The sequence below is a fragment of the Pseudoliparis swirei genome, chromosome 2 (assembly GCF_029220125.1).
Source record: "Pseudoliparis swirei isolate HS2019 ecotype Mariana Trench chromosome 2, NWPU_hadal_v1, whole genome shotgun sequence".
In the NCBI taxonomy this organism is placed as follows: Eukaryota; Metazoa; Chordata; class Actinopteri; order Perciformes; family Liparidae; genus Pseudoliparis; species Pseudoliparis swirei.
In genome coordinates, this window is record NC_079389.1 from 10,698,101 (window position 1) to 10,724,071 (window position 25,971).

At 40.1% G+C, this 25,971-nt stretch overlaps 1 protein-coding gene across 3 annotated transcripts; it reads left to right on the forward strand.

The window, feature by feature from the left end:
• The first annotated feature begins 146 nt into the window (after positions 1 to 146).
• grb14 (growth factor receptor-bound protein 14) lies at positions 147 to 25,438 on the forward strand. 3 transcript variants are annotated; one of them, XM_056433304.1, is made up of 16 exons: positions 147 to 232; positions 3,575 to 3,795; positions 5,059 to 5,188; positions 6,045 to 6,212; positions 17,248 to 17,404; positions 19,045 to 19,166; positions 19,325 to 19,399; positions 19,545 to 19,682; positions 20,521 to 20,631; positions 20,740 to 20,835; positions 21,185 to 21,247; positions 22,779 to 22,895; positions 23,191 to 23,260; positions 23,349 to 23,436; positions 23,890 to 23,983; positions 24,129 to 25,438. In XM_056433304.1, the coding sequence occupies exons 2-16, from the start codon at positions 3,602 to 3,604 to the stop codon at positions 24,273 to 24,275; spliced, it is 1,770 nt and encodes a 589-aa protein (XP_056289279.1). In that variant the 5' UTR covers positions 147 to 232; positions 3,575 to 3,601; the 3' UTR covers positions 24,276 to 25,438. The 3 variants fall into 3 exon arrangements, with proteins under 3 accessions (XP_056289279.1, XP_056289287.1, XP_056289296.1); XM_056433312.1 differs by lacking the exons at positions 147 to 232; positions 6,045 to 6,212 and having other exon boundaries at positions 3,497 to 3,795; XM_056433321.1 differs by lacking the exons at positions 147 to 232; positions 3,575 to 3,795; positions 5,059 to 5,188; positions 6,045 to 6,212 and adding an exon at positions 15,947 to 16,909.
• The last annotated feature ends 533 nt before the right edge of the window (positions 25,439 to 25,971 follow it).

Genomic DNA, 25,971 nt, shown 5'->3' on the forward strand with positions numbered 1-25,971 from the left:
TGCATGATGCAAAGTGTTATTTGTGTCCTTAATTAAACTGCTTAACTCGCCTTGAGTACAGCCTGATATTCACAACAGGTAAAACGTGTTCACGGGGTGTGTGACGTAATCAAGTTAAAGTGGAGCACCTGTGCTGCACGTGCGAACAGAGCGTTTCAATCCGTACAAGAGCAGCGATATGAGGACCAGGTGATTCGGTTTGAATTTGGAACTACACTTTCAGAGGCACGAGGTAAGAACATCTTTGAAAACCAAAAGTCCATGTTTGAAAGGTGCGCGATATCGCAGCGACGTTCGGCTGCGAGTCGGTTTAAGCTGCTGCAGAGGGAGCAGGAAGGACTGCCGGACTCATTTAGCACCGCCTAATTTCGTTTATTGTCTTCCTGTTGTGAAATGTTTACCTTCGTGTTAACATTGACAATTTGTAATGGAAATGAGTCGTTACGATGAAGTCGTATTGCACCATGTAACGAGTGTGCGTAACCTTAACGTCGCTTCGCCTGACTTTGTCATTTCTCAAACTTCGCAATGATAAGAGAACAGTTTTTTTCAAGTCCTCTCTTTCTCTCACACGTTTCCGAATGAAATCACCGGAATTTATAAACTCTATACGTTCATCTTTCTAAAGCTAATTTAATGTTAACATTGGCCACCTACACTCAATTTTTCATACCAAATGCCACAACATACACGTGCTAGTAATGTCACACTGCGTCAACCACAGTGTTGAATTCAACACCTTCAGTGTTTATAATAGACTGCCAGTAGATGTGTGCATGAAGATAACCACTTTTTTTGTCATTATGCACGATGGATTTACCCCATAGTGCTAGGATTACAGTTGCAAAGATTAAATAGTTTGAGACAAATTCAACAGCATTTTCAAGAGGTCATGACCTTTGGCAATATGTCATTGAAAAGCCAATGTTTTGGCTTTTTAAATGAGTTATATTACCAAGGGGCCTGCTTCAAGATTACTGCTATTCTCAAAACGGGAAGGAAAACCCCCATGTTGGTACTGCATTGTGGCTTCTCCACAACTTGTATAGAGTACACAAATGTAGTAACCTTTCCACGTCAATAGATGGACCGGCTGCATAGAGCTGAACTGGACAGCTGTGGCTTGACTTGAACTCATGATGTTCTTTAGCATGAACAATTATGTCTTGAGTTGTGCTACTCAAGATCAATTAGTGGACCCACATCACAGAACCGATCACTCTTGAAACCACAGAGACGATCTGAACCATGCCGTTCACCCATAAAGCCCACTATGACATAACGGTGTGATATAACTGTTCTTATTACGGTGGAACTGTCGGATGTTTCTGCTTTCAATTTTGAGTACAGCCTGAATGACCATACAGGAATGCTGCATCATGAGCCCCTAGCAGTTCCCCTTCCTCCACTTTTAGAGGCTCATCAAGCCAGTGATCCAACCCCTCCTGCTCTATCTTTGAGGGTTGAGAACATCCCCTGGAGGAGACAATGGGATCCCCAGACGTTGGTGGACAGACGGGGAGCGCATCAGTCACAGGGTGCTCTGGGGGTGCTGGTTGATGGTTGAACTATGCCCAAAAGCCATAAACTGCAGCACATTTCCGGGCACCGCTAGAGTCCAAACAAAGTGTTTGAGTTCTTTTTTTAAAGTTCTTAAAAAGGTGGATTCTGAGGGAGATGAATGCAACAAACAGTAATTTATAGTGCCAATGCAGAACACTGGAGATTGACATTGTCCTTGTGGTGGAGGGCAGTTATGCAACATGATCATAACATAGCCTAATGCAAGCAAGGTGGTTCATCTTCACCAGACCTCTTGGCTGAAACATAGGCCGACTTGTTGTTACAGTAGTGATAGGGACACACCCAGCAGCCACAGGTTGTTGCCTACCATTGTTATAGCAAGGTGGAATATCCAGTTTCCACCATCTCCTTGTCCATGCTCTGCTTAGGGAGGACCTGCAGGCTGGACATGACTGACATGTCTTAGTCGTGAATAAGTTGCTTTCCAACATTTCCTGTCTTTTAAAAAAGTTTTTTATCTGAACAGTGGAAATACTGTCCTTACTATACACACCTTGCAAACCTGGCCATCAGCCCTCTGGCAAGGCAGCTAACTTGAGTGGGTCACTCCTGGTGCTGCGGCACTGAAAGCAAAGCTGATGAGGGTAATTGGCAGCAACCTCATTAGACGTCTGTGTCCATGACGTCATATTTGGCATTTAGGAAAAATACACTGGGGCCAAAACAGCTCCTGACATTCAATGTCCAATAGGGTGGATGAGGACAACTAATTATCAGTTATAAATGGGGAATGTAGTTACTAATGCAGTAAAATAACTATTACAAATTAGACCTGCATGCTATCATTGCGTCTGGCAGGTTTATCTAAGCAGTAACTCTTTGTGCAACCATTAAAAACGTTTTTAAAATGTCTTACAGTTCTGTGAAATACTATTAAGTTCCTAAAATAGTTTTGCCGCTCACCGTACACCAATGTAATTATCGTTTGCATTGACTGATACCAAAAGAATGTTTCAGGCTGTGAGTTATTTCCGGCCCTCATGCTGCCTGGGGTTTCTTGTCCTTGTATTAGTCTACCAGTATGTATATTTACCAGTTGAAAAGTTTTTCCTTTTGAGAATACAGCTAACCACACTAAAGACCTGCATTCAGGAAGATGACGTTCTTCATCTTTTATCATTCTGAGATGTAACGTTTCACTCTTACTTACTCTGTATTTCTTCCTTCTGAAGTTCAAAACAACTGGGGTTTGACCATTGCACCAGCGTGTCATTTTTACCAAAGTAATCAAGTTAGCCTTTGCTTAATATAGTGAGGTATTGCTTCAACCCCATGCTGCCTGTTAGTCTGTATCTCCTGTAGCATGTCCTCCCCTGGTCAGACTCTGTTACACATTACTTTTCAGAAAGATGTTATCATCCCAACCATCCCCCACATGGAGCCAGTCACTGAATGACACCGCCCACAACACAAGCAATCTGCTTGGCTGGCTACTCTGTACAACCACATGTCTTCTCTAATACACTGAGTTGAAAGTGCAATTAAGATCACTGTGCAAAGTCCACGACACAAGTGTTATGGTACTCGTGGCCCACACAGACTCATTACTGAGCTAAAGATACCCCCATTGTGTCCGTTCAATGCACATTGTCTGCTTCCAGCTTGCAAAGGTAACTCAAACAAATGCAGGGAAATCCAAGCACAATATTAACAAAAGACTTGAGGCTGAACAAATCAGGCGATTATTTTTACACCACTGTGACAGGGCAGGGATTTCTGTTTTGGGAGTCATTGTGTTAAAAATATCTTTATTGTGGTGGATCATGTTTGGGTAGGGGGGATCATTTTGCCCCACTGGGCCAGCCTCGTGGGTAGCAGATGAGCCAGCGAGAGAGTGGGAGAGAGAGAGAGTGTGTGTGTGTGTGTGTGTTTGTGTATGTGTATGCGTGTGCTCTGCTGAGTTGTAAGCATAGGAGCTCCGCCAGCCAGCTTGCTCTAACTGTGCTCTGCAAACTCCAGTCCTAACGCTCGTCTCTTCTCTCTGTTCCAGATGATGCCTTGGATTTAGCCGGCCCACATGAGTGATATGAATAACACACTGGATGGAATACACACTCCAAAAGGAAGCCTCGGAGAGAAAGTAGACATTTTACAGAGTGGTAGGGGTAATGTCAGTGGCTTTCCCAGCCCAGCCCTCATCCCTTCTCCGCGCGCTCTTTTACCAACCTCAAATGCCCAGAAGACCAGGACTACGCTCAGCAAGGGCAACAGGTTAGAGTCATTTTTCTTTGCACTTTCCATGAATGACACTAGTCTGTTTTATAAGATTAAGTTTAAACACAATTAGGTTGCACTAAAACTGAGAGCACTGTTTTCTACTCGACACTAAAATGTTGGCTGCCCTACAGATGAATAGTTAACTCTTTGTTTTTGCAGGACTGGGACACAGGCGTCTATTGAAAAGCCTTAGAGTAGACTTTGTACCTGCAAACACAATGAGCTTGACCCCAACGCAGCTGTCAATGGAGTGTCATGTTTTATTTCAACAATGCAGTTAAAGTCTTGGAATCAAATCAAGCACCTGTTAGTTTGTGGTAGATAATTAGTAACTCAGTAACTGTTACGGTTAAAGAGCGTGAAAGAAAGTGTCAGTCAGAGATAAGCACCTTTCAGAAACTTAGGTCCTCTATAAAGTGTTGTAGGTGAGCTTTTCATTTGATTTCCGATTGATTCAGATGTTTGTTCAAGAACATGTCAATAAATAAAGAGCTAAATATCCTGGCTACTATACTACAAAACATTTGCAGATGCATCACTTACTTAGGGATTGTGATGAGTGACATACAATCATAATGTTTTGAGATTCTTAGGAACAAATCTTTATTAATCATGCTATTTATTTTTGTAATATGGCTTACTTTCCTCCAGTCATCAGTTCAAGTGCTTTTTTGTTGTGTCTGCTAACTGTTACCTCAGAGGCAGCTAACATGAGCTTTATGTTTTCAACAGTCTGATAGATGGTGCGGTGTGTCGTAGTCACTAGTTGAGAGCAGGAGGAGTCGATGCAGAGACATCCTTGTGTATGGTTATCACCTGCTTCATTAATACGCCACATTCATCTACATGGGACGCGCACAATGTGTTGTAACGGCTCTCTGAGCTACAGGTTGCAATATCTGTCTCGTATAAAGTGTGATACATCATGATGATTTTTGCAGACTGACTGATGGGCAAAATAAGGCGACAATAGATTATTTGTATTAATCTTCAAAGTTTCATTTCCCACCAAACTTTATTTTGTATCTGCTTGATCCAACTTTTTACTTAAGCTTCTGTATTTTTAAGTTAGTGATCAAATAGAATATTTAGATGTGTGCATAATTTTCTACACAACGTACAAAAGTCAGCCGGACATACTTGGCACTTTCAAAAACAATAGGAACTCATGTATTTTGAAATAAGATGTGAACAATGCTCGTCACATTTTATGCAGCATCTGCTTTTTTCTCTCCGTCTGTGTTTTCTGTCCTTCAGGAGCAGTCAAGAGGGAGAGGAGTCATTCCTATCCCCCGTTTCAAACCCTCTCCCTGAGTTTATCGCCTCAACACTCTCCCCCCTCGCCTCTGAATGTTTATTACCATGGACCAAAAGTAGTGCAACTCAGGTGAGTGTTCCGTTTACAGGACAAGAGGGTGTTTGTCTCAAAGAGGCATTTTATAAAAGAAAAAGAAAGGCCCTTTTGTTACATTTTTGATATGCTACCTCAGGCAGCATAGTTATGTTTAAACTTTATTTGGAACAAGTGCCAGGAAAAACAACTGCAGGACATGTTTAGCTTAAAGTCAGGGCATATGGTGTGAGTGTAAATTGGTTGCAGTGAAGAGATAAAAGTCAGCATACTCAGACTGTGCAATGTTACTACTTTTTGAGAGCCCATGTTTTTATCTCCATATAGTGGCCACTAATTCACATTTAAATTAGATGATAACTGTTTGGTTTACCCGGAAAACAGTCCTCAACAGCCACTCGGTTGACATTAGTACAAAGTACCTGCTGTTACTGGCAAAGATTCACTCCACTATAGATCGAGAGTTCATTTTGGAAGTTTTTGATTCTTGTGTTGAAAAAAATGTAAAGTTACTTTGGAAACGAGGTGTATTTGATTTCACTTAGAAGTAGTTAAAAGTATTGTTGTTGATGGCATATGGTGCTAGTAGACTTTATTTTTGGTTAACTCTGTATACGTCACAAAACTAAATAGTTACCCTAAACTCGCATATACTGTGGAGGATATTGACTCCTGTCAGTGGATGTGTTGGTCCTGAATGGGGAATTGATTTATAACCAGGGGTGCACATAACTGGTACGCAGGTACGCATGCGCGAAAATAATCAACAATGCGTAATGCCACTTGTGTTACTTCGCGCCTTTGCGTACTTGACCGATCTGATATTGATCGTCTCTAACCAACAGCATGTCATTTCTGTCTCTACGTGTCGTGTCGCGTTATCACTTCTCAGCTCTCCGTCTCGCGCGCCGCAGAGCTCCGATGCCGGCGTGTGCGCGCACATCGGGACGAAAAAGAGTCACTTGCACCCCCACCCCCCGTCAACAACTCTTCTCGGCTCGCGCGTGGCAGAGCTCCGATGCCGGCGCGCTCTTCGCTCAGCTGTGATGCGCGCACACAGGTGAGCACACTCTCACTAGCACCCCCCCCCCCACCCCCCCAAACTCCATCTCCCGGTACTCACCTGAGTAACTCACTGAAAAAGTTATGTGCACCCCTGTTTATAACCCCACATTAGGTCGTTGGTTAATAAGGCTGTATATTAGCAATAATCTGGCGATGCAATACACATCATGAAAAAGTGACATCATCCTGATATAAAAATCCTAAAGTAAAAACTGTTTACTATTTTTATCAGAAAAGTGGGATATGCTATGCATTTTATAACTGTTCCTTTAACATCCAATAGCATAGAACTAGTAAGTGCAAGTTGGAAGAAAATGTATTATGCACAGCAAAATATCACTTAATATGACTGAACGTTTGTTGATTGCAGGTTTATAAAGAACTCTGCCAAATTCTAAAAAGAGCACATTCATTATGTTGGAAAGCTAACAATTATGGGTCTGCTTTTAAAGAGCATGGGTTTCTAAAGGGATTTTGATTTTCCAGGGCTGTTAAATTAGTCTCGTCTGTCAACCATTTGATATTTCCTCGATGTGGATTTTTACTTCCAAGTTTTTTTGTATCTTTGTTGTGTGTTTGTAGATTTGTGTGTGCATGCGTAGCAGCAAGGGGGCAGCTCAAAGCAATGAATCATGGGAAAGCTTGAACATGCATCGCTCATTTAACAAGGACTATAACAATGTACTGTGCTCGCGTGTTGCCGTAATCCTGAGACTGCCAAGAAAAAATTTATTAAAAAAGTTGTGCCTCATTGTACTGTTAGTTTGTGTGATTGGTATCAACATCTCAAATGAGCCCTTCTCCTGTATTCTATCTTCACGAAAAAAAGAATGATTGACAATTATCCTGTGCTCTCACCAGCCTGTTGTGTAAATCAGGGATTTGCACGGATTTGGCATTTTTAAATGAGAGAATTATCCTCAAGTCTCTCAGTGAGGGAGCTGTATGACACCCTGTTGACCTTGCGCTGCAACAATGTGGCTACCTTGTTAGAAAATCTTCAAGTGCCCCTTACGTAGCTGTGCCTTCACCTCATGGGCCGGACAGCCTCTCACTTACTCTTTTCAGCAGAGGTACTGGGAAGACAAAGGGAGTATGTCGGAATGAACAGCTGTTTTTGTGTCACAGTGCTCATGTCACAGAGGTTACGACCTTCTTTTAGTAAGACTCAAGGAACTAATGGTATCATTGTTCCAACATCATATATTTGTTTTTCTTTCTGCCATTGTTCTTGCTTACTATCGTGTTCATGGAACAAATGCAACATTTTCACTTTGCACAAATTTGATAATTGAAATCCACAATGTATCAGCGGCTGTTTTTCATTCTCTGTGAATTTGCCCATCACTTTCTTGCTGACCATGTTTAAAATGTTATTGCAGTTGATTTGATTGGCTTTGCTAAACTGTGACTATACCCTTTTAATGACATTACATTGAAGCTATTTCATTATTAAGAAACTGGTTAATCTGAGCCCTGTGTTGGCCGAGTGTTTTCCGGTTCATGGAGTATTTCCACAACACCACTAGGTCACAACTGCCACATTATGTCATTGAGAAATTTGGAGTTATGCCAACAGCTTCTAGATAAAAACATTTTAAATGCATATAAAGACACTGTATTGTCAGTTACATGAAAATGCATTGTCGTTCATTCAACAGATTAATACAACTGATAGTTTGCGTGGTGAATAGGTCAGAATGTATCCTAAACTACCTCAGCTGGTTCAGACGTACAAGCCAGACATTTGTCGATTTGCGAAATAAGATCCTCATGCACTTTTGAATTGGACCTCCGGAAAATGCCCACTAGAAATGCTCAAGGTTCAGCTTTTAATAGTCTTATTGGCTAAGCCACAACACAACGCCACTGCATACACACACACACAGAAAGATGCACAATTTAACAGGACCTGATGCTGTAAATAAATGTTGGATAGAGAAGTCTGTCATCCTACAAGTTGGTCATTGTGAAGATTCCGTGTTGATTAGGGCAACGCCAGCTGGCCCATGAGCAAAACATCATGGAAGAAAAGGCAAATCTTCATGATAAATTTGCAAAATAGTTTTGGAGTAAATATCTGGCAACGTCTCTCCAAGAATATAGTGGGCAGTCAGACCAGAAACCAGAAGCGCACAGGCAGTCTGTCTCCAGACGGTGTTGAGTTTTCACTTCAGTCATGTGACTCAGAGGAAATGCCTGCCCCTATAGAGATGTTATTTCAGATGCAGCATGCACCATGTCTGCATTCTTCACTCTGAGTTTCAGCCTGTCCTCTACAGCAGATGTAATGGGCTCCCTAGGGTCGTACTTAATAAAATATGAAACGTTTACTCATGTTCTCTCCATTCTGCTACTCAGCTACTCAATCAATTGTCCGAAAGCTGCTTACTGACCAAACAGAGCGCCGCTCAAGTCATACCTACCGTATGTACCATTTACATCTGTCATTGAACACAGTGCAATAGTTAAATGTGAGCAACAGAAAAGTTCAAATAAGGACACGTGTCTCTGTCTATTTACCCCTTTCAGATGGACGGTCTTAAGGCAAAATAGTTTTTTGGTGGTCTGAAATGTTTTTTCAATTTATTTTCTATATCCCAAAATCACAATCATTTTATGTGCACCTTTCTGGGATTTGATGCACGGGTTTTCCAGTTAAAGAGTTGACAAATATTTCCATAACTATAGGATCCCTATTTATTAACTGTAGAAATATTATAGGATTGCTATGTTTCTATGCTAGATAATGGAAGAGACTTATTATTCGATGGTATGAATGTGATGTGTGGAATGACAGCTGCAGACGGTAAACGGTAACAATCAGTGGTTGAACTGCGAGTGGTCTGTGACCAAAAAACACAGAACTCATCTGTTCCACTCACTCTTTTATATATTATCATGAGAATACACCTTTAAATGCCAACTTAGTTTAATTATTTTAGTCAAACATTTAGTAGTTTGAAAAATGGTGCCTGTGCGTGTGTAACATCACAGTTGCTGTGCTTTGTATTCTGTATTGCCAGAGATGGACACTGGTGCAACAAAAGACATTTACTGAAAATCCTGAACTAAAGTGCAATTTTTGAGGCAATTTATTTGAGTATTTCCATTTAATGCTACTTTACTCTTTCCGGATTTCATGTCTAAATCTCGGCACTTGTTGAGTGGTTTGAGTGGCACATAATCCAGACACAAAATGTTGTCCTTGAAGGGCCATTACAGTAAAGGGACTGAGAGGCGTCCTGAACATGAGTGGACTACAAGTCCAACAACTGTACCGGTAGTCACTGGTGTCTGACTCTCATTTAAACAGTGTGCAAAAGCACAACTGCAGTAACATCTACATTTAAAAAAAATGCAGTTTGTTGTGATGCGAGTGGACAATGGCTACTATTATTTTAGGGAGTGTTTCTCCAAGTATTTGCTAAAGACCTCTTTCCAGGCTGTTGTCCAGGTGACACTTTAAGGGCAGGAGGCATTGACTTAAAGGCTAAATTCAGGGAACAAAAGTTTACAGTAGATAAGATTGTAACATGACTGGCAGCGTCCTTGCGCTGCAAGATGGATACTGCTATATATCTCTGGCAGTTTTGAATTGGGTATACTGTGAATCCCCTTGGCCAGAGGTGTTTGTACTATCCATACCTACATGAATGCACCACTGCTACTCTGGTTGCTGTCTTGCTACTTTGACAGAGCCTGCAAGTGGTCTTCATTGAATCAACTGTAGTCAAGGACAATGTGTCTGGAGCTGGCTTTTGTTATGGGAGTTGTGGAGACTCTGTTATCATCCTGGCTCCATTAATTCCAATTCATTTTAGCTGTGTGATAACTAGCAGCGTCTGCTTGTCTGCGCTCTCACAAGCCAGCGTGCTGTGTCCAGATAAACATGAAGCCTGTTGTGGGAGGGTCTTCTTTTCCCATCTTTTCTCATGAGGTGAAATGGAGGACAATGATTGGTGCTGGTGAGGGGAGAACATAAATGGACCCATGCACATTTCGAAATGCAATGCAGAGATGTTCCTGTCCTGTAGCTTTTGCGTGGCATCGTCGACGAGTTGATTTGCAACATGGCTGCTTTACCTCTCTGGGATGCACTTCTAGCTTACCGAGTGACCCAAAGTTTTCACATCCTGACAACTTTCACGCCACAACTAATATACAGTATACATATTTACATACTATTCAGAAAATTAACAAGATGTATAGCACAGCATTACCATGGCAATTGCAGGCTCCTTGTGGTCTGTGAATGTCTCTCCTATAAGTGCACTCATAGTTTTATTGAAATGGCATCATCCCCCCGCCCCACCTCCTCTCCCTTCCACGGCATCTGGTATCTTTTGCATAAGCACTTGTTTATAAATGTGTTCATGCCATTTCTGAAAAGATTACTTTATTGTACTACCAGTGGAAAGTTGCACATATTAAACTCGGGGCAAAACATTCACAAGTCTTTTTTAACCCAAATGTCATGTCAACGTTTTTAGAAAATATGTTTTTATTTGACAGATTTTTTGTTTGTTTTAAGACTGAGGCTTGACAATGTGAGTGTCTTGTAAAGATGGCGCACTTATATTTACAAGTTATTGTTGTCTTACAGTAAAACAGGGTTATGATTTGAAGCTGGGGGCTATTTGGGACCGCTAATTCTCCTTCTGTCTTTCTTAAAGGGCCTAAAAGGCCTAATCGAATTGGGTTCAGTAGTACCAAGGAAGTGTATAAATGTCAACACAAACTACAGTATATTCAGAACATTGTTATGACACAAATAGTAATGATAATTGCATAAATAATAGTAATAAGAAATTCAAAAGTAATATGAAATAAGACAATAAATGGATAAACTGATGTCTGATTTATATCTAACGGCTCCATCTCAATGTATTTGCAGGAAGAGGCAAACTGTTTTCGATGTCCCCAGTGCGCTCTTCAGTTTCTAATTATCCAAATGGTTATTAAACGCTGGACTGATTCAATGATTACTTTTGGCCCATTTCCTTCACTAATATCGGCACACATAGATTTGACAACGTATTCATGACTATTTAACTTCTGAGACTAAAAATAGATGCCTACAAAGTAAGAAGAAACATGTTTTATGGACTTCATCTGCTTATTTGATGACTTTCACACGATGATTGCCAGGCAGAACTTATTACTTGGATCCGATTTTCTTTTTTTACAGTAGCGTTCTAACTGATTTATTGGAAGTGCCTCTTCTAAAAAGAGAGAAAAGGAAAATGCTTTTACAATCCCAAGGACAGAGGAGGAGTTTGTGTTGTGGGGAGGTGGCATGACTGAGTTTCTCACACTTTCATTGTGAAGGATGTCATCCTAACAGTTTTTCTATAGCTGCCAAAAGGGTTACCATATTAGTATTGGTAGTATAGTATAAGTGCTGTACAATATATTAATCGATAAATACAACTACACTTTCTACATATCGTCATTTTCAGTTCCTATGTTCGTATCGCTTAGTTAATTGTGCACTTAAGGCTTAAGCATGAATTTCCACGCGAGAAGAGTCACCTTGCCTGCCATCACACCACTCTGGCTGCAGAAGCGGGTAGGAATCTTCCATGGATCTCTTCTCCACTATCGCTTAACATTTTCCTCTGGGTGAAGAGCTGTCTGTTGGGCTATCGTTCTAAATTGAAGCTGTCTTTTTAGATGGCGCTGGATCCAACATCATGTGAGCGCTCTGAAAGGGCTCACTGTGTCCAACAAGACTTTGTCTTCATAGATGTTATATTAACAATCATCTCTCTGTGCTGCTGTTACTTTCTCAATCTGAACTTCCAATGGGATGCACACTGGGTTTTTCAAAATGTGTATCTTTAATTAATGCGAAGCGCGTTCTTGAAATGAATCTTTGACACAGATGCGGCGTGTCATTTGATGGTAAAAAGAGGACGTTTAAAAGTCTGAGTCGGCAATTCCCTGAGCTCTTTACATATACTAACATGGTGTATGTGCATACATGCTGAACAAAGCAAGTCCACACATGGAGAGAATATTCTTTTTCAGTGCTTTATTATATTGTCTGTGGAGCTGCACTTTGCATTGGTAAGACTTTCCAACAACACTCTAATGGTAATTTTTAAACTCCAGCTTGCTCCCCTTTAAAACTCCATCATTCCTTAAGGATTTATCGATTAATGCCTTTCATCTTATGTCTTGGTCTTTTTTGATTACTTTGACATGGGAGTGTTAAACTGTATTTCATGTATTGGACTGACTGACCTGGAATCTGACTTCTCGTAAATATGGTGTTTATAAATGAGCACAGCTACAATGTTCGAATGATAATACATGCTTCTTATTCATCAAGTCACCTCAACTGTCTTTACATCCTGAGTCAAATATGTTGTGGAAATCCATTCCCAACAAACTCGGAAGAACAGAAATTTGGCCAAATCATTTGCATGTTTTAAAAAAAAATTTTTAGATGAGAGAGCAGCTCAGCAGTCATTTTTTAAAGGTGCGTAAAGTAGCTTCAAGCTTTCCAGCATGTTTATCTGTATAGCCTGATAACAGTTGTCTGCTGTTGCAATTCATCTTCTCATTAGTGCACGTTGGATGCTCTGTGAAGCAAACCGCATCCTGGCTATTACGTTTATCTTCCAATTGGTCAATTTCTGTTCCAGCACCCAGAGAACCAGTGCTTGGCTAATATTTGGTGTGCTATAGGCGTAAATAGCACCTGGCGTGGCCATTATAGAGAAATTCCACAATGAGAATCTGACGTTGAGGACATTTCTTAATGGTTTCTTAGATAGAGGAGGCTGGAGGCCACGTCCTCGCCACCAGTGCGCGATAGAGCTGCAGCTGTGGGAGTGCAGTTCAAGGTTAAACCAAAGCGGTCCAATTACCAAAATGTCTCACACTGTTCTGTCCTTGAGATAAGAAAGTCTAATGGAAGAGTTTATGTTCAACAAGACTATGTAGTGCTGCATAGTCTGTCTGAATTTGGCTTTCTTTGTTTGTTGCTTTTCATTTCTTTAACATTTTCTTTTGTCATGTATGGAGTCAGATCCGTCTCAATAATTGCAAATATACACACTCACAGATGCAAACACAGAGATTCACAAATGCACGCAGAACGATTCACAAATACATTACAATGCACACGTAAAAAAATTATGATTTGTTTGTGACTCGATCGCACTGCATTTGTAGCTAATCAGATGTCTCCCTCATTTTCAACCAATCACGTATGCAATTTTTGGAGTGGGTCTGAATCACGGGCACGTTATTTTTCAATTTCCTATACATTGCAAAATATTGGAGATCACCACTTTCCAAGCGCACTAAACGATATTAGGCCATGTGTAGTCACAAGCTGCTTTTTAACTGACGATATTAAGTACTTTATCCTTTCATAAATAACTGCTTTTAAACAGTCTCTTGCCACAGCAGGTGACAGTCACCAACCAGTTTCAGAATTTAGACTGATAGACTTCATTCTAAGGTACTTTAATGCTCATCACTCAGATAAAAAATCAAAGACCAATATCAAGTCAAACATGATTTTATAGAAAAAGATATAAAAACAAATGTATAAATAAAAATAATTGTTAATTTATAAAGCAATTGGGGAAATAATCGTGTGAGACGGGATTGTTTGTAGCTGGTTTGTTTATGGACTGATTGTGCGGTGACTTTGTATATTATTTTATAATCTCATGTGGGTGGAGGCACAGCTGGGATAACTGTGCTGAAATATATAATAGTCAGAATGCACTGGTGCTTTATCACAGATTGAGATGAGAGTTTTTGCTTTTTACAGTTGAATTGAAATGTTTTTTCTGTTTTAAAGGTTTTTCACCTCATTCTAATTAATGTAGTTTTGCTTTCTTATATGGATTATCACAAATGACTTGGAGACTGAACCTACCAATAAAAGGAGGTAAAAAAGGAACAAGTTGTTGTGAGTGGAATTTAAAATCTGTGTAGACTAATCTAATCCTCTCAAGTGGAATATTGCAACAGACCAAAACATGTTAATTTGACAACCAATATCATGCACAACCAACCTAGCTTGTACCAGAATAAACAAACATAATGATCCCTGTGGTGCTTGTATAATTAAGATTGTAGAAATCAGACTCCAATAAACTATTTGAGATAATATATTGCTCTCCAATATCTTACCCCAGTGAGGCTTACTTGTGTACCATTGTACATATTTTAAAAGTGACCTCTTTTAGCCAACCACGGCTTGACAAAAACTACTCCTATTCTTGGTTGGAACAGCTGAAACCAGTTTGCTCTTGTCCTTTTAAAGTGAGGAACAATAATCTTTCCGGATATGTTGCAACATAAAAGGTGCACTTGATCGACATGACGTAGGCGTACATGAATGCTGTTCATGTGAATGCATGTTTACATTTGGATCAGGGTTACTTGCTGATGAATGCAGCTTTGTGTTCACTGATAAAGACGGCAGCCGAGTACACGGCATGCTACCTTGCCTGGTCAATTATTAGAAACTTTTAACCAATGATTAACAGTACCTTCCACTCAGTGTTATGAATGAGAAGTGATGCATAATGATACAGTAAGTTGTTTGAGGTATGCAATGATAATTATTGGACGTATCCGTTTATTTTAAACGGCATGGGCCATACATCTGTATTATGGATGGATGCAAATATGGTATTTCTCATCTGAAGTCGTCATTGGCCAAATGTGAAATCCTGTGTTTTATATACATCTGTCTTTGCGATTCAACATGGAATATGTTCTGTTTGGAAACGACCAACAACATATTTGCATGACTCAGGCATTTGCTAAGTGTATTAATGATTCTAAATTGACCGGCAGAGCATGCTGCTCTCGCTCTTCATCTCATATGTTGTACACATCAGCTCCCTCAGAGTTGCCATAGGTCTTAACAAAACCGTAAGTAATTTATAACATGAAATCCTGCTTTTGAACCCCGTTGTCTCCCTGGCTCTTGTAAAAGGCTCATAAGTGGCTATTGTACGTGGAAGAATCTACAGGCTGTGTTCTGAGTGATGGAGTGGATTCACGCAATTCATTTCATTTTTGTGTTTTCTCGATATCCAAACTAAGATTTTTACAAAACTACCTCTCAGTTGGTCTGTGCCAAGTACTGCAAACATGAATACATCTGCAATGCTAATGCCCCAAAAGGTTTCCTCACCCACTGACAAACCCTACCCTGTCCCTGGTGAAACGTGATGCCTGACTGATTTGATTTGGCCAACTCTCAGGAAGCCACTTCCTTCCAGCAGTTAAACAAGACTCCGTGTCAGATGCAGTGATGACCAGCACTTCAGCAAATTCATTCCTTTTTTTAAATCTAGGTTTTTTCATTTTAATGTTTTTGTACTGTTCTCTGCTGTAGTTGTCTTTTCGATTGGGTTTAAAACAAGATTTATTTGATAATTATCCTGCCTCGTTGACTTTATTCAGGCTGCTGGAGTAATCTGTTTAATTTACGCCCTCGTCTTTGTGAGACATTCACGAGCAAAGATATTTGTCTAGTCAGGCTTCAAGTGGGCTGATGAAACACTAAATGCTTTACACTGAGGGATTATGTCATCGCTGAAGGCTCCCATTTGCTGAGGGCTCAAACCTCAGCCCTGCTGGAGAGCATTGACCTCTTTTTTTTTTTTTTCTCCACAAAAGGAAGCAGACTGGCCCTGCCCAGCTTCGAACTACCTATCAATCGTGCTCACGGAAAGAAAACCAGTCATTTTGTATTTACTTTGCTAATCCATACCCCTTCTCCTCACCGCCTATGTCAACTTTCGACAGAGTTGACCCAACTAGCGTTACATTTAACCAGCACCTTTGTCATTGCTCTTGCAGGGCATTATGCTGGAGCGCTGCGTGCCGTGGGCATGCAAGTGAGAATGGAGCCCTGTGTCTCCTCCTCTTAGGCATTTTCAGACATTGAATAGGTAACATTGCTGGCTTTAACTATCTGTTAAAGTAATGGCTTTGTGTCATTCTGACTTTAAGGTTAATGTCCCTTATGGCACGAAACCTTAATTAACACAGTTGAAATGATTAATAATCGAAAAAAGAAGACTGAAATGATATGAGATCTATACCCGTAACATCTACAAATGTACTCTTTCACAGTATTTCCTAGTTTGTTAAAACACATGTTGTGCATAATCAATGCAGATATAGATGCATTAACACCTTAGAGAAGGCGATGCAAGACATGCAAGTTGACTTCCACTCTTTATCGCTCTCAATTTAGACGAGTGCCCTCTTAAAAGGGATCCGGAGATGTTATAAGATCTGACCTTGTGTGGTGCATTTCTGAAAGGGACTCTAGTTCATGAGCAGATTGATCTCTGGCTTCTTGACACTTAGTGGTAATCAAATGTAGCAGGTTCATCCACCCCCCGCAATACAGATACAATATGTGGAGTTGGGACAGCGCTGTGCTAAGAGGGAGTTTTGCCTAATTGCCTCCTTTCAGCTCCACTGCAGCACAGAGTGGGAGAAAGAGAGGGGGAAGGGGAGGGAGAGAAAGAGAGAGGGAGTGAGTCTCGGTCCTTCCCAGCTGACACTCGCAGTGCTATCAGACGGGTGTTTTTATGTTTCTTACAAAAGCTCTCTGTTGCAATGCTGTGCACTCAGCCATACATAGGCTTCAGATGTTGTACAAACTCAGAACTCTGCTTGGCTCCAAACAGGGTGGTAAGTTCTTCTTTCAGGTGGATTCATTTTTCATGTGTTTTGATGTGATATTGCAAGATTAATACACAATTTAAATCCTGGAATGTGCTTTGCAAATTGTTCTCTACTTTGTAGGTATTTCATCAACGGTCATTTTCTCAATATGTTGTTGCTGCAATAGATAACAACCTAACTGGTGGTTGGTCAAGCCGATTCATTTGTCTGATACTTTGCCTCACTTTTAATACTTTTTATTGCATTAGTCAACAAACACTCTCTGCTTTTGCTACTTGAAGGTTAAATGTATCTCATGCGACTGAGAGGTTGACATAGTTGTTGATTCTATGCTTCTGTTTCAGGTAATCAAAATTTATAATGAAGATAACACCAGCAGGGCAGTGGAGGTTCCCAGTGACATCACTGCCCGGGACATATGCCAGCTGTTTGTCTTGAAGAACCATTGCATTGATGACCACAGCTGGACCCTTTTTGAACATGTATCTCTTCTGGGAATAGGTACCTCTTTTTTTCTCTGCTTAAATAGCATAAATCTGTGTAAATAGTGTAATTCTGTGACTATGTAAAAACCATGCATGATCATTATCCTAATAAAATCTCACATGTTGTGGGAGTATTAAATATAATGTAGACGGCTCAGGTTGAGTGTTTTTGATTCACATATACACGCATGTGACCATCACATGGCAATAACCATGTGATGGTCACATGCGTGTAATGCTGTTGGTACTATGGGCGAGGTTTGCTTGATTTGATGGGAGTGGCGGTAGGTAGTGGGGGTGGTAGGCAGGTGACTTGGTGACATACAGTATGTGAGTGGAACAGAGCACCATCTTCTGTGTTTGTTACATCTTAAACAAATTCAGGACCTAATTACATTGTCTACAATATGATGAAGGCTAATGTTGGTACTGATTGTGTTTTTGTAACGGCAAGGCATCAATTATATATCTTCCTTGCATGTAATATTATTTATTATCCTCTTGGTATTGCATTAGAAGAGACATGGTACAATGCATGTATGAAGACTATCTTCAATGGGGTATAATTTCTCTCACTTGTAGAATTTACATCTCTACTAGTATTGTCTTCATGCTTCTGTTGTGAAATGCATGAAGTTGCTGGGGGTCTAAATGTTTAAGCCACATTACCTGCTGTTGCTAATTTTTATTTTTATTTAAAGCGCAACCAGCTATTAAACTGAGTATTGTTTGAAGGTCATACACCCATTTTAAGGGAGTTTCATTTTATTACAGAAAGGGCTCGCTTTAGATACTGTTAAGGAACATTGGAAGTGATGCACAGCATTGAATAAGTATTTTTTTTATCATAGCCATATTATCATTTGCATAAAAAAATGGTGCATGAATAAATTACATTGAATATAGTTCTTAATAAGCCAACAGGGACAAACACTCATATCTGTCAATGATATGTTAAGAGCACTAATCTGCTCGGGGACAGTATGACTCCATGCACACACTAGCTAATTCATCCATTTGTTCTGTTCCATTCATCAATGTTTTGTTTAATCAAAGCCAGGTATTGCTTTATTGTGGAAAAACATGTATTTAGTATGTGTACTTTTTCAGATAAAATGCATGTTTGTTATAGTATTAAGACGGAAGATAGTTCCTACTTTTTTGCAGACTACTCAAAGTGCATATCTATAAATGTTAAATCAAATTATTTACAAAGCAAGGCATACAGTATGTAATTTCCCACAATCCTGTTGTCAGCCATGTAAATCCTGAATAGTTACTTGTCTGATGATGTATTTTCCCTGATTCGTTGTTAAAAGTTGAGAGCTGCTTTTCATGGCTGAATTAGGGGGAAATATTTTTGCCCAGTAATTGCAAGTTCTAAGAAATAACTTTTTTGTTAGACTAATTCTCTTGAGACCGTTGCTCTCATCCAGAGGCTACACGTTGATATAAGGTTGATCATCAAATGATGCCTCCAAGTAACGCAGTATTCTCTTGTCAGGAAAATGTTTCCAGAGATGTTTGCATTATGATTAGAACATTTCACCGTATGTCTTTCACTTTGGTTTAGCGTTATAACTGATTCTTAGCCATAGAGAAGTGAAAATATACCCGTCATTGATTTTCTTTTTCTTGTCCTCCTGGTCTCACTAGAGAGAGCTATTGAAGACCATGAGTCTGTTATGGAGGTCCTGTCAGGCTGGGGAATGGACACAGACTGCCGGCTTTATTTTAGGAAGAATTATGCTAAATATGAATTCTTCAGGAAACCCCTGGTGAGTTTGTAATGGCGTTATACTGTGGGTATGGTGTTGGTTTCCTGCTCATAATTTTGCCTTTGGGCATTCTCTCTTTCAACCTTTCTTGCGACTACTGTGTGGGTTGAGCAGACTGAAGAGTGTTGTAACAAATGAGGTTGCTTTCATATCGGTAGGACTTTTTCCCGGATCACATGGTCTCCATATGCAGTGAAAGCAATGGGGTGGTGGATCACTCTCAGCTCATACAGGTATTAAGTTATTTCTGTTTACACTGCACTCTCTCCCCCATTGAATGACAATTGTGAGGCTCTCAAACGCCTGTCTAAATGTGTTTTTACATGAAGAGTCGACTGTACACTCTCATCTATGGACATTGTTCTCTCCACAAAACAGACCTTTCTCAACTCCAGCACCTGTCCAGAGATACATGGACACCTCCATGCCAAAGAGCAAAGCAGGAAGTCTTGGAAGAAGTTTTATTTTGTCCTACGGAGGTCGGGGCTTTATTTCTCCAATAAGGGAACTTCCAAGGTCAGTAAAACAAAATGACTTGGCTACAGAATAAAACATGGGTTATTTGTTGTAGACAATTTAAAACCACTCTGTTGTATGCAATCCTATGTTTATATGTTTGTCGTTGCATTACATTGATCTTGAACCCTTGGTTGAGTTAAATGCATATTCTGTAGTTGCACTGTAATAGCCCTGATAAAAAAACTACTGTTGGTACACTGTGGGGTCAACAGTTCATCCTCTGTATATATCGCACTCTCGCGTGGAACAGGTTGAGCTTGAATTTTCCTAAGGTCAGCTGGCATATCATTCAGGCAGAAGCAGGATTCTCAAAGCTGCTGACAAGTGAAGCTTATACCTAGGCACCCGACGTGCCAACACAACCATTTCGCAACTGCTTTCATTTCATACAACAGTAGACCTTTTGTTGTTGGGTGCAGGAAGGCTTTGGTATGGCGCCCACTTTTACTCTAGCGGGTTTGCCATTCCTCTGTGGTCGGACACGTTGCTTGTCAGTCGCTAACGGCTGAGGTATTACTTTAAATAAGGAAGTGGGACAGCTGCGTCACATGAAAGCAGAACAATGGTCATGTGTTCTTTTCTTTTTTTATATTTCTTTGGCACAATATTGGTGCTAATACTGTCTCAATACAGCCCCCGATAATTGTATTATGTTCCTTCTGCCAAACATAAATTTGACTAAGTGTGGCTTGTTTTAAAAAAATTGTGGCATTTATCCACTGATCAATTTTCAATGTTTCACAGAAGAATGTTAGACCCAAAAAATTGACTTGATGTATGAAAGTTACCATATTTCCTGTGCTTTTTTAAAATAATGTCTTCCTCTGTTTAACAGGAACCAAGGCATCTCCAGTTCATTGCCGATTTCAGTGACAGTGATGTCTACACGGTGTTCTCAGCCAAAAAACTACATGGAGCACCTACAGATTACGGCTTCTGTGTCAAGGTACCATCACTTTCTAGAAATACCCAAACTGCACCAAATGAGAGGAAGAATGGTATTGATTCTCAGCATGCTGGACTCCTTTTGTCTCCTTGTATCTTCTCCCTCCAGTCCACAAAGGGTAGTTCAGCCCGGGACTTAAAGTTGCTTTGTGCAGATGATGAGCAGACCAGGACCTGCTGGATCACCGCCATGCGCTTGTTAAAGGTTGGCTCGCTGATCACTAACTGGTGATATCTAAGAGGAGGAATGCTGAGTCAGTGCTCGAATCAGATTTAGCTTTGGGAGGAGGTCAGGGGAAACTGAGTGACGCTGGATTATCACTCGTAGCCTTTATAGAAGCAGTGTGTGTTCATTGTCTGGATATCTGATGGATGCACTTGAAAGCATTAGTCAATCTCCTGCTGGTCTATAAATAATATACATTCAAGCTTAACAGGCTTTATTTGTACCTGCCCTTTTTCATCACTACACTCCAGTGATACTATCAAGTTGAGATGTAATGGGAATTTGATATTAGAATTGAAATTTGACATGTTGTTTCTGTCTGTTCCAGTATGGGATGGAACTGTATCAGAACTTTGTTCAGCCGCACCAGAGACAAAAAGCTTCACCAATGGTAAGCCGGAGGTCTTATGTTGATGTTATGCAACTCACTTGAAAATGCCTTCAAAGCTTTTATCCTCACTTTTTAAAAAGTGTACTGCTTGTATTACCAGTGGATCAAAAGTTAGTGTTAAAGGTCACGCAGGGAACACAACGTGTAGTTTGCCTTAACTTCACCTGTAGGGCCTTCTATCCTTTTAAAGTTAGCTTGTTGGTGTTTCAGCCCACATACCGTCCTCACCCACCTGGTTTCGAACGCAAGCACGCAACGTATTTCAGCCATAAAGCTCTGATGAACCCATTTTGACATAACCACCAAGCACTAAATGAAATACTGACAATGTTAGCAACTAGCTGGAGGACATGGTAGAGCATTTAGCAGCTAAATAGCCAGATATTTTACTCAGGAGTTCGTTTAGACCAGGACATTTGAAAATGTGACAAACAAGTTTGCCCGGACAACTTTAAAAGGCAGTTTAAAGTCAGTGTTGTTCGAGCTTGTTCCACTGCTCCCAGGTGGCCAACAATTAATTTCGATGAATGCTGCTTTAAAGATATGTTTTCATGCGTTGGGCCAACACATAGCAGTGTAGTAACATAATTGCATAGGACAAATGAGACACCTTTGGTGTGTTAATGTGAGTTTGGTGTCTCAAAATAGCCTCAGACTCTACTGGGATTATTTCTTTGGCAGTAAACACAATCTATTTCTGGCTTTTGGACATGTTCATGAACTCTTCACTTTCTAAAAATACTCGGTGATCAGCTGCTCTCAGATTTAACAACTCATCACCTCTTCTCTGCTGTCGGAGGGTCATATTTGACCAACAGCTCGGCAAGCGGATTAGCTAGAAAGATACGGAAGTACATGAATCTGCCACATGCAGGGTCTGGCTGCTGAAAACTGCTTTATATGATTACAAGTAATACAAAGCTGCATTGGCCTAATTAAGTAACAATTCTGTGCAATGATGGGTATCTACATCATTGGAATTTGGGCAGAGTGAATAAGACACGCGGGAGTGCCTCTATGCTCAACTAAACACTGCTCACTTTGTTTTAACCATTCATTTACATTCTCAGCTTGGTAGGTGGCAGAGGAGCAAATGTGGTAATATTAAAAGCTTCTTGGTAATCCCGATGAGAAGAATTTTCTTGTGTGCAGTGAGCCACTCACTATATGGCAGCTTAAAGGACTAAATGTGCCCATGTGTCATTCTTTTCAAAGCCACTCTAATCCCTTTTTCAATGGAGTTTTCGGTCTGCATCATGGAGAAATGATAAAGATGGAGTCTCGTAACTCGGACACTAGATGGCAATACAATACCATGAGACGGCAAAAGCCAAGTCTACTCCTCTTCCACAGAATACAAAGGAAATCTACCCCAAAAAGAACAATGTTCGGGTATATTGTAGACTACAATCCATATCGTCACATAGTAGTTTTTCGTCATGAGGAAATACAGTAAATAAACAACTAATGATTAATAGAAAAATAAGTTATAGAGTCGGTACAAAAATAATATTTCAATGTATAATTTCAGAGAAGTATCTCAGAGAATTCCCTGGTGGCGATGGACTTTTCTGGACAAAAGAGTCGTGTTATTGAGAACCCATCGGAGGCGCTGTCTGTGGCTGTAGAGGAAGGCCTGTCATGGAGGGTAAGTCGGCTATCGCCTCGTATAACATCTACTTTTGACAGTGAGGCGAACTTGACGCAATCTCTAAAATAAAAAAGTGTGTGAGAATCGAGGAGCAGATGACTCAAATGTCATTGTGACTTCTGAGAAACATCAAATCTGTTAATGTCCAGTGTAACCAAAGGTATTAACAATTGAAATGTATATTCAGAAACATAGTGGCTTAACACAACAGTTGCGCCTCATAAGTTGTGCTTATAATGGTTTGCATTACGCCAACTGATATTGTGGCTAACTCGAGTCATTTCTCCTGTAGAGGAAGAGCTGCCACCGCCTGAGCAGCCATGGCAGCCCCTCCACATCGCAGAGCTCGATGTCAAACATAGGTCTGTGCGACACTTTTTCTATTTGGATTTTCTCCCCGTACACAAGTGAAGTGGATAATTTGCAACATTGTTTCTCTCTTTGCTTCAGCCCTCCACTTGGCTCAGTCCTGGTTCCACAGCAAACTGTCTCGGGATGAGGCTCAGCGTCTAATCACTCAGCAGGGTCTTATCGATGGGTAAGCAGTGATAGTGCTTTTTGATGTGAGATGATGTAATTAAATACATTAGTTGTATTGCTAGTAGGATATACTTCTGGGTTTACCGTATTTGGTACAGAGGTATTTTTCTATATCCCCTTCTCTAAAGGAGAAGGCGGGTGGTCCTGTTCATACAGGGTGATTTCCATGAGAAATGCGTTTAATGAGTCATTTGAACTGAACCTTTTCAGTTCACTATATGTTTGTGTAATTGTGTGGTGGTTAGTTACAGAATGTGATAATTGTAGGGTAGTTTAAGAAGCATTTGAATTATTATACTATGATCTGTGATATACATTTGAACGTATCTGTACAGCAATATCCTCTAGTGGGCAATAATTGACTGGACTTCAAGTGACTATATTAATATATTTAAAACAAAATTCATATGGTTGAAAACTAGAAGAAAGCTTTTCACTGTTCTCACTTCAGAGTATTTCTTCTGAGGGACAGCCTCAGCAACCCAAAGACATTTGTGCTGTCGCTGTGCCACATGCAGAAAATCAAACACTTTCAGATCTTACCTGTAAGTACAACCCACTGTTTGAACATGCAATATTTTTAATTCTTCCTCCACATTTGAGCCTGACGTCTAGTAAGTCATCTATCTCTTGTGCGTGATTTCTTTTGTGTTTGGGTGTGCACGTATTTGTGTGCATACTCCACTGCAGGTAGATGACGAGGGGGAGTTATTCTACAGTCTGGATGACTGTCAGACACGCTTCTCTGACTTGATTCAGTTGGTGGAGTTTTACCAGCTCAACCGAGGGGTGTTGCCCTTCAAGCTCAAACACCACTGTGCCCGGATCACCCTGTGAACGAGGGACCCAAGAGACCCCAGAGGGCCCACATGCACCTTAACTCCAGGGCCCCTCTGGACATGCACTCCCAGTGTTCTTGTGCCTTGAAGACGAAACCGAACTAACAGCCATGCTAACTGAAACCACTGTTATCATGCACTATCTTCTCCAATCATACTTTGCTACGTGATTCCTCCTTATTTTGTATTTCAGAAAAAGTTGAATTTGACAATAGATTGTATGATAACTGACTACATGTGCTGTATATGATGTGCAGTTTTGTCCAAACATGACTTATTGTGCTGTGTATTGTGAGCTGAACGTGTACTGCAAACAGCTTGTGATTCGAACAACATCATTACACCAGTGGAAGAAAGTATTATTACTCACTTGCATACAGTAGCTTGCATTTGAGTTTTCGCAGAAGAAATGTCAATCTAATGTCTTCTGCAATATGTATACAGTAATTATATATACATACACCTGTCATCAATTTTAATTTGAAACCATGTCATTCTGGGAATTGTAGTACCCAACGCCTCTGTCATGTTGAATTTGAGTAAAACCAAGCTATCATACTTTTCATTGTATTTTGACGGTTTCAGGTATATTTTTTTTTTTAAAGAGAATGATTGTTTTTTATGTGAGAGCTTAAATGACCTATCAGGAAGTGTCACAGTGCATGATGCCCTGTAAGCTGGACGGAGCGGTAATGTACGGGTGGAGAGAAAGGCACACGGCCTGCACTGTACATTCATTTTAAACTTGTCATTAAATGAAATGTTTGTATTACATGAAATAAGTTGTGAGCTTACTCGAGAGCGACAGCAATGAAATATGCTAGACTCTTTTTTTGATATTAGCCGTTAAGATGGAAATCCGAAATACTGTGTGACTGATTTCGATCATATCTGAATTCATTGATATTGAAATTTAGGTTTTATATTTTTCAAAGATTCAGGTATACAGTTTGCCACTGCTGTGGATAAATATTGTTTCAGATATTGTTTGTTTTCAATAAGCCAATGATGCATCAGCTTTTAACAAGGCATTTTAAATCAGTGACATAATTGAAATGACCATCTTCTGTTAGTATTTTTTTTTTATTCAACTGGACAACAATGCATGTTCAATGAATGTCATGGACTGCATAGATTTATATAAACAAAATGTTTAACATATGATTTGTATGATTTTTGTTGTTGTGGATAAAGCCACATTGCAGCCGGGTTCAATGACTACAAGCTGCCAGCCATCGCTGTAGTTGTAAACCCCAGAGAAGATCTGGGACAGTGTGGAGCAATTGATCACTATCTCTTTATAATATAAAATAGTATACTTCTTTGTATGATAAATAGGTTACAAATATAATGACGGACACTAAATCTCACTATAAAATGAAACGTTCTCCTGAACTATCATCAGCACACAGTGGGGCGCACAAAGATTCGTACATGATTTTCCAATGAGATCTAGCACATAGTTCAATTCAGTAGCACTATATAGCTTTATATATGGAAACCATTAGCCTAACATTGTCAAGTATGATTTACAGAATTGTATGGGTAACATGTACATACTCAACATAAATAACTTCTTTAACCACTAGATGGTACTATTTGTCCAGGTTTATGTTTGAGATAAGTATGTATTGTGCAATTTAAATGACATAATACATATACAATGTGTCACAGATGAAAGTTAAGTTTATATT

Excerpts from the sequence above, each read along its gene's own strand:
- grb14 (XM_056433304.1), top strand. The coding sequence starts at position 3,602 with ATGAGTGATATGAATAACACACTGGATGGAATACACACTCCAAAAGGA. Across the intron at positions 19,683-20,520 it reads CCAATAAGGGAACTTCCAAG|GAACCAAGGCATCTCCAGTT; the intron begins GTCAGTAAAACA and ends TCTGTTTAACAG. Across the intron at positions 20,836-21,184 it reads CCGCCATGCGCTTGTTAAAG|TATGGGATGGAACTGTATCA; the intron begins GTTGGCTCGCTG and ends TGTCTGTTCCAG.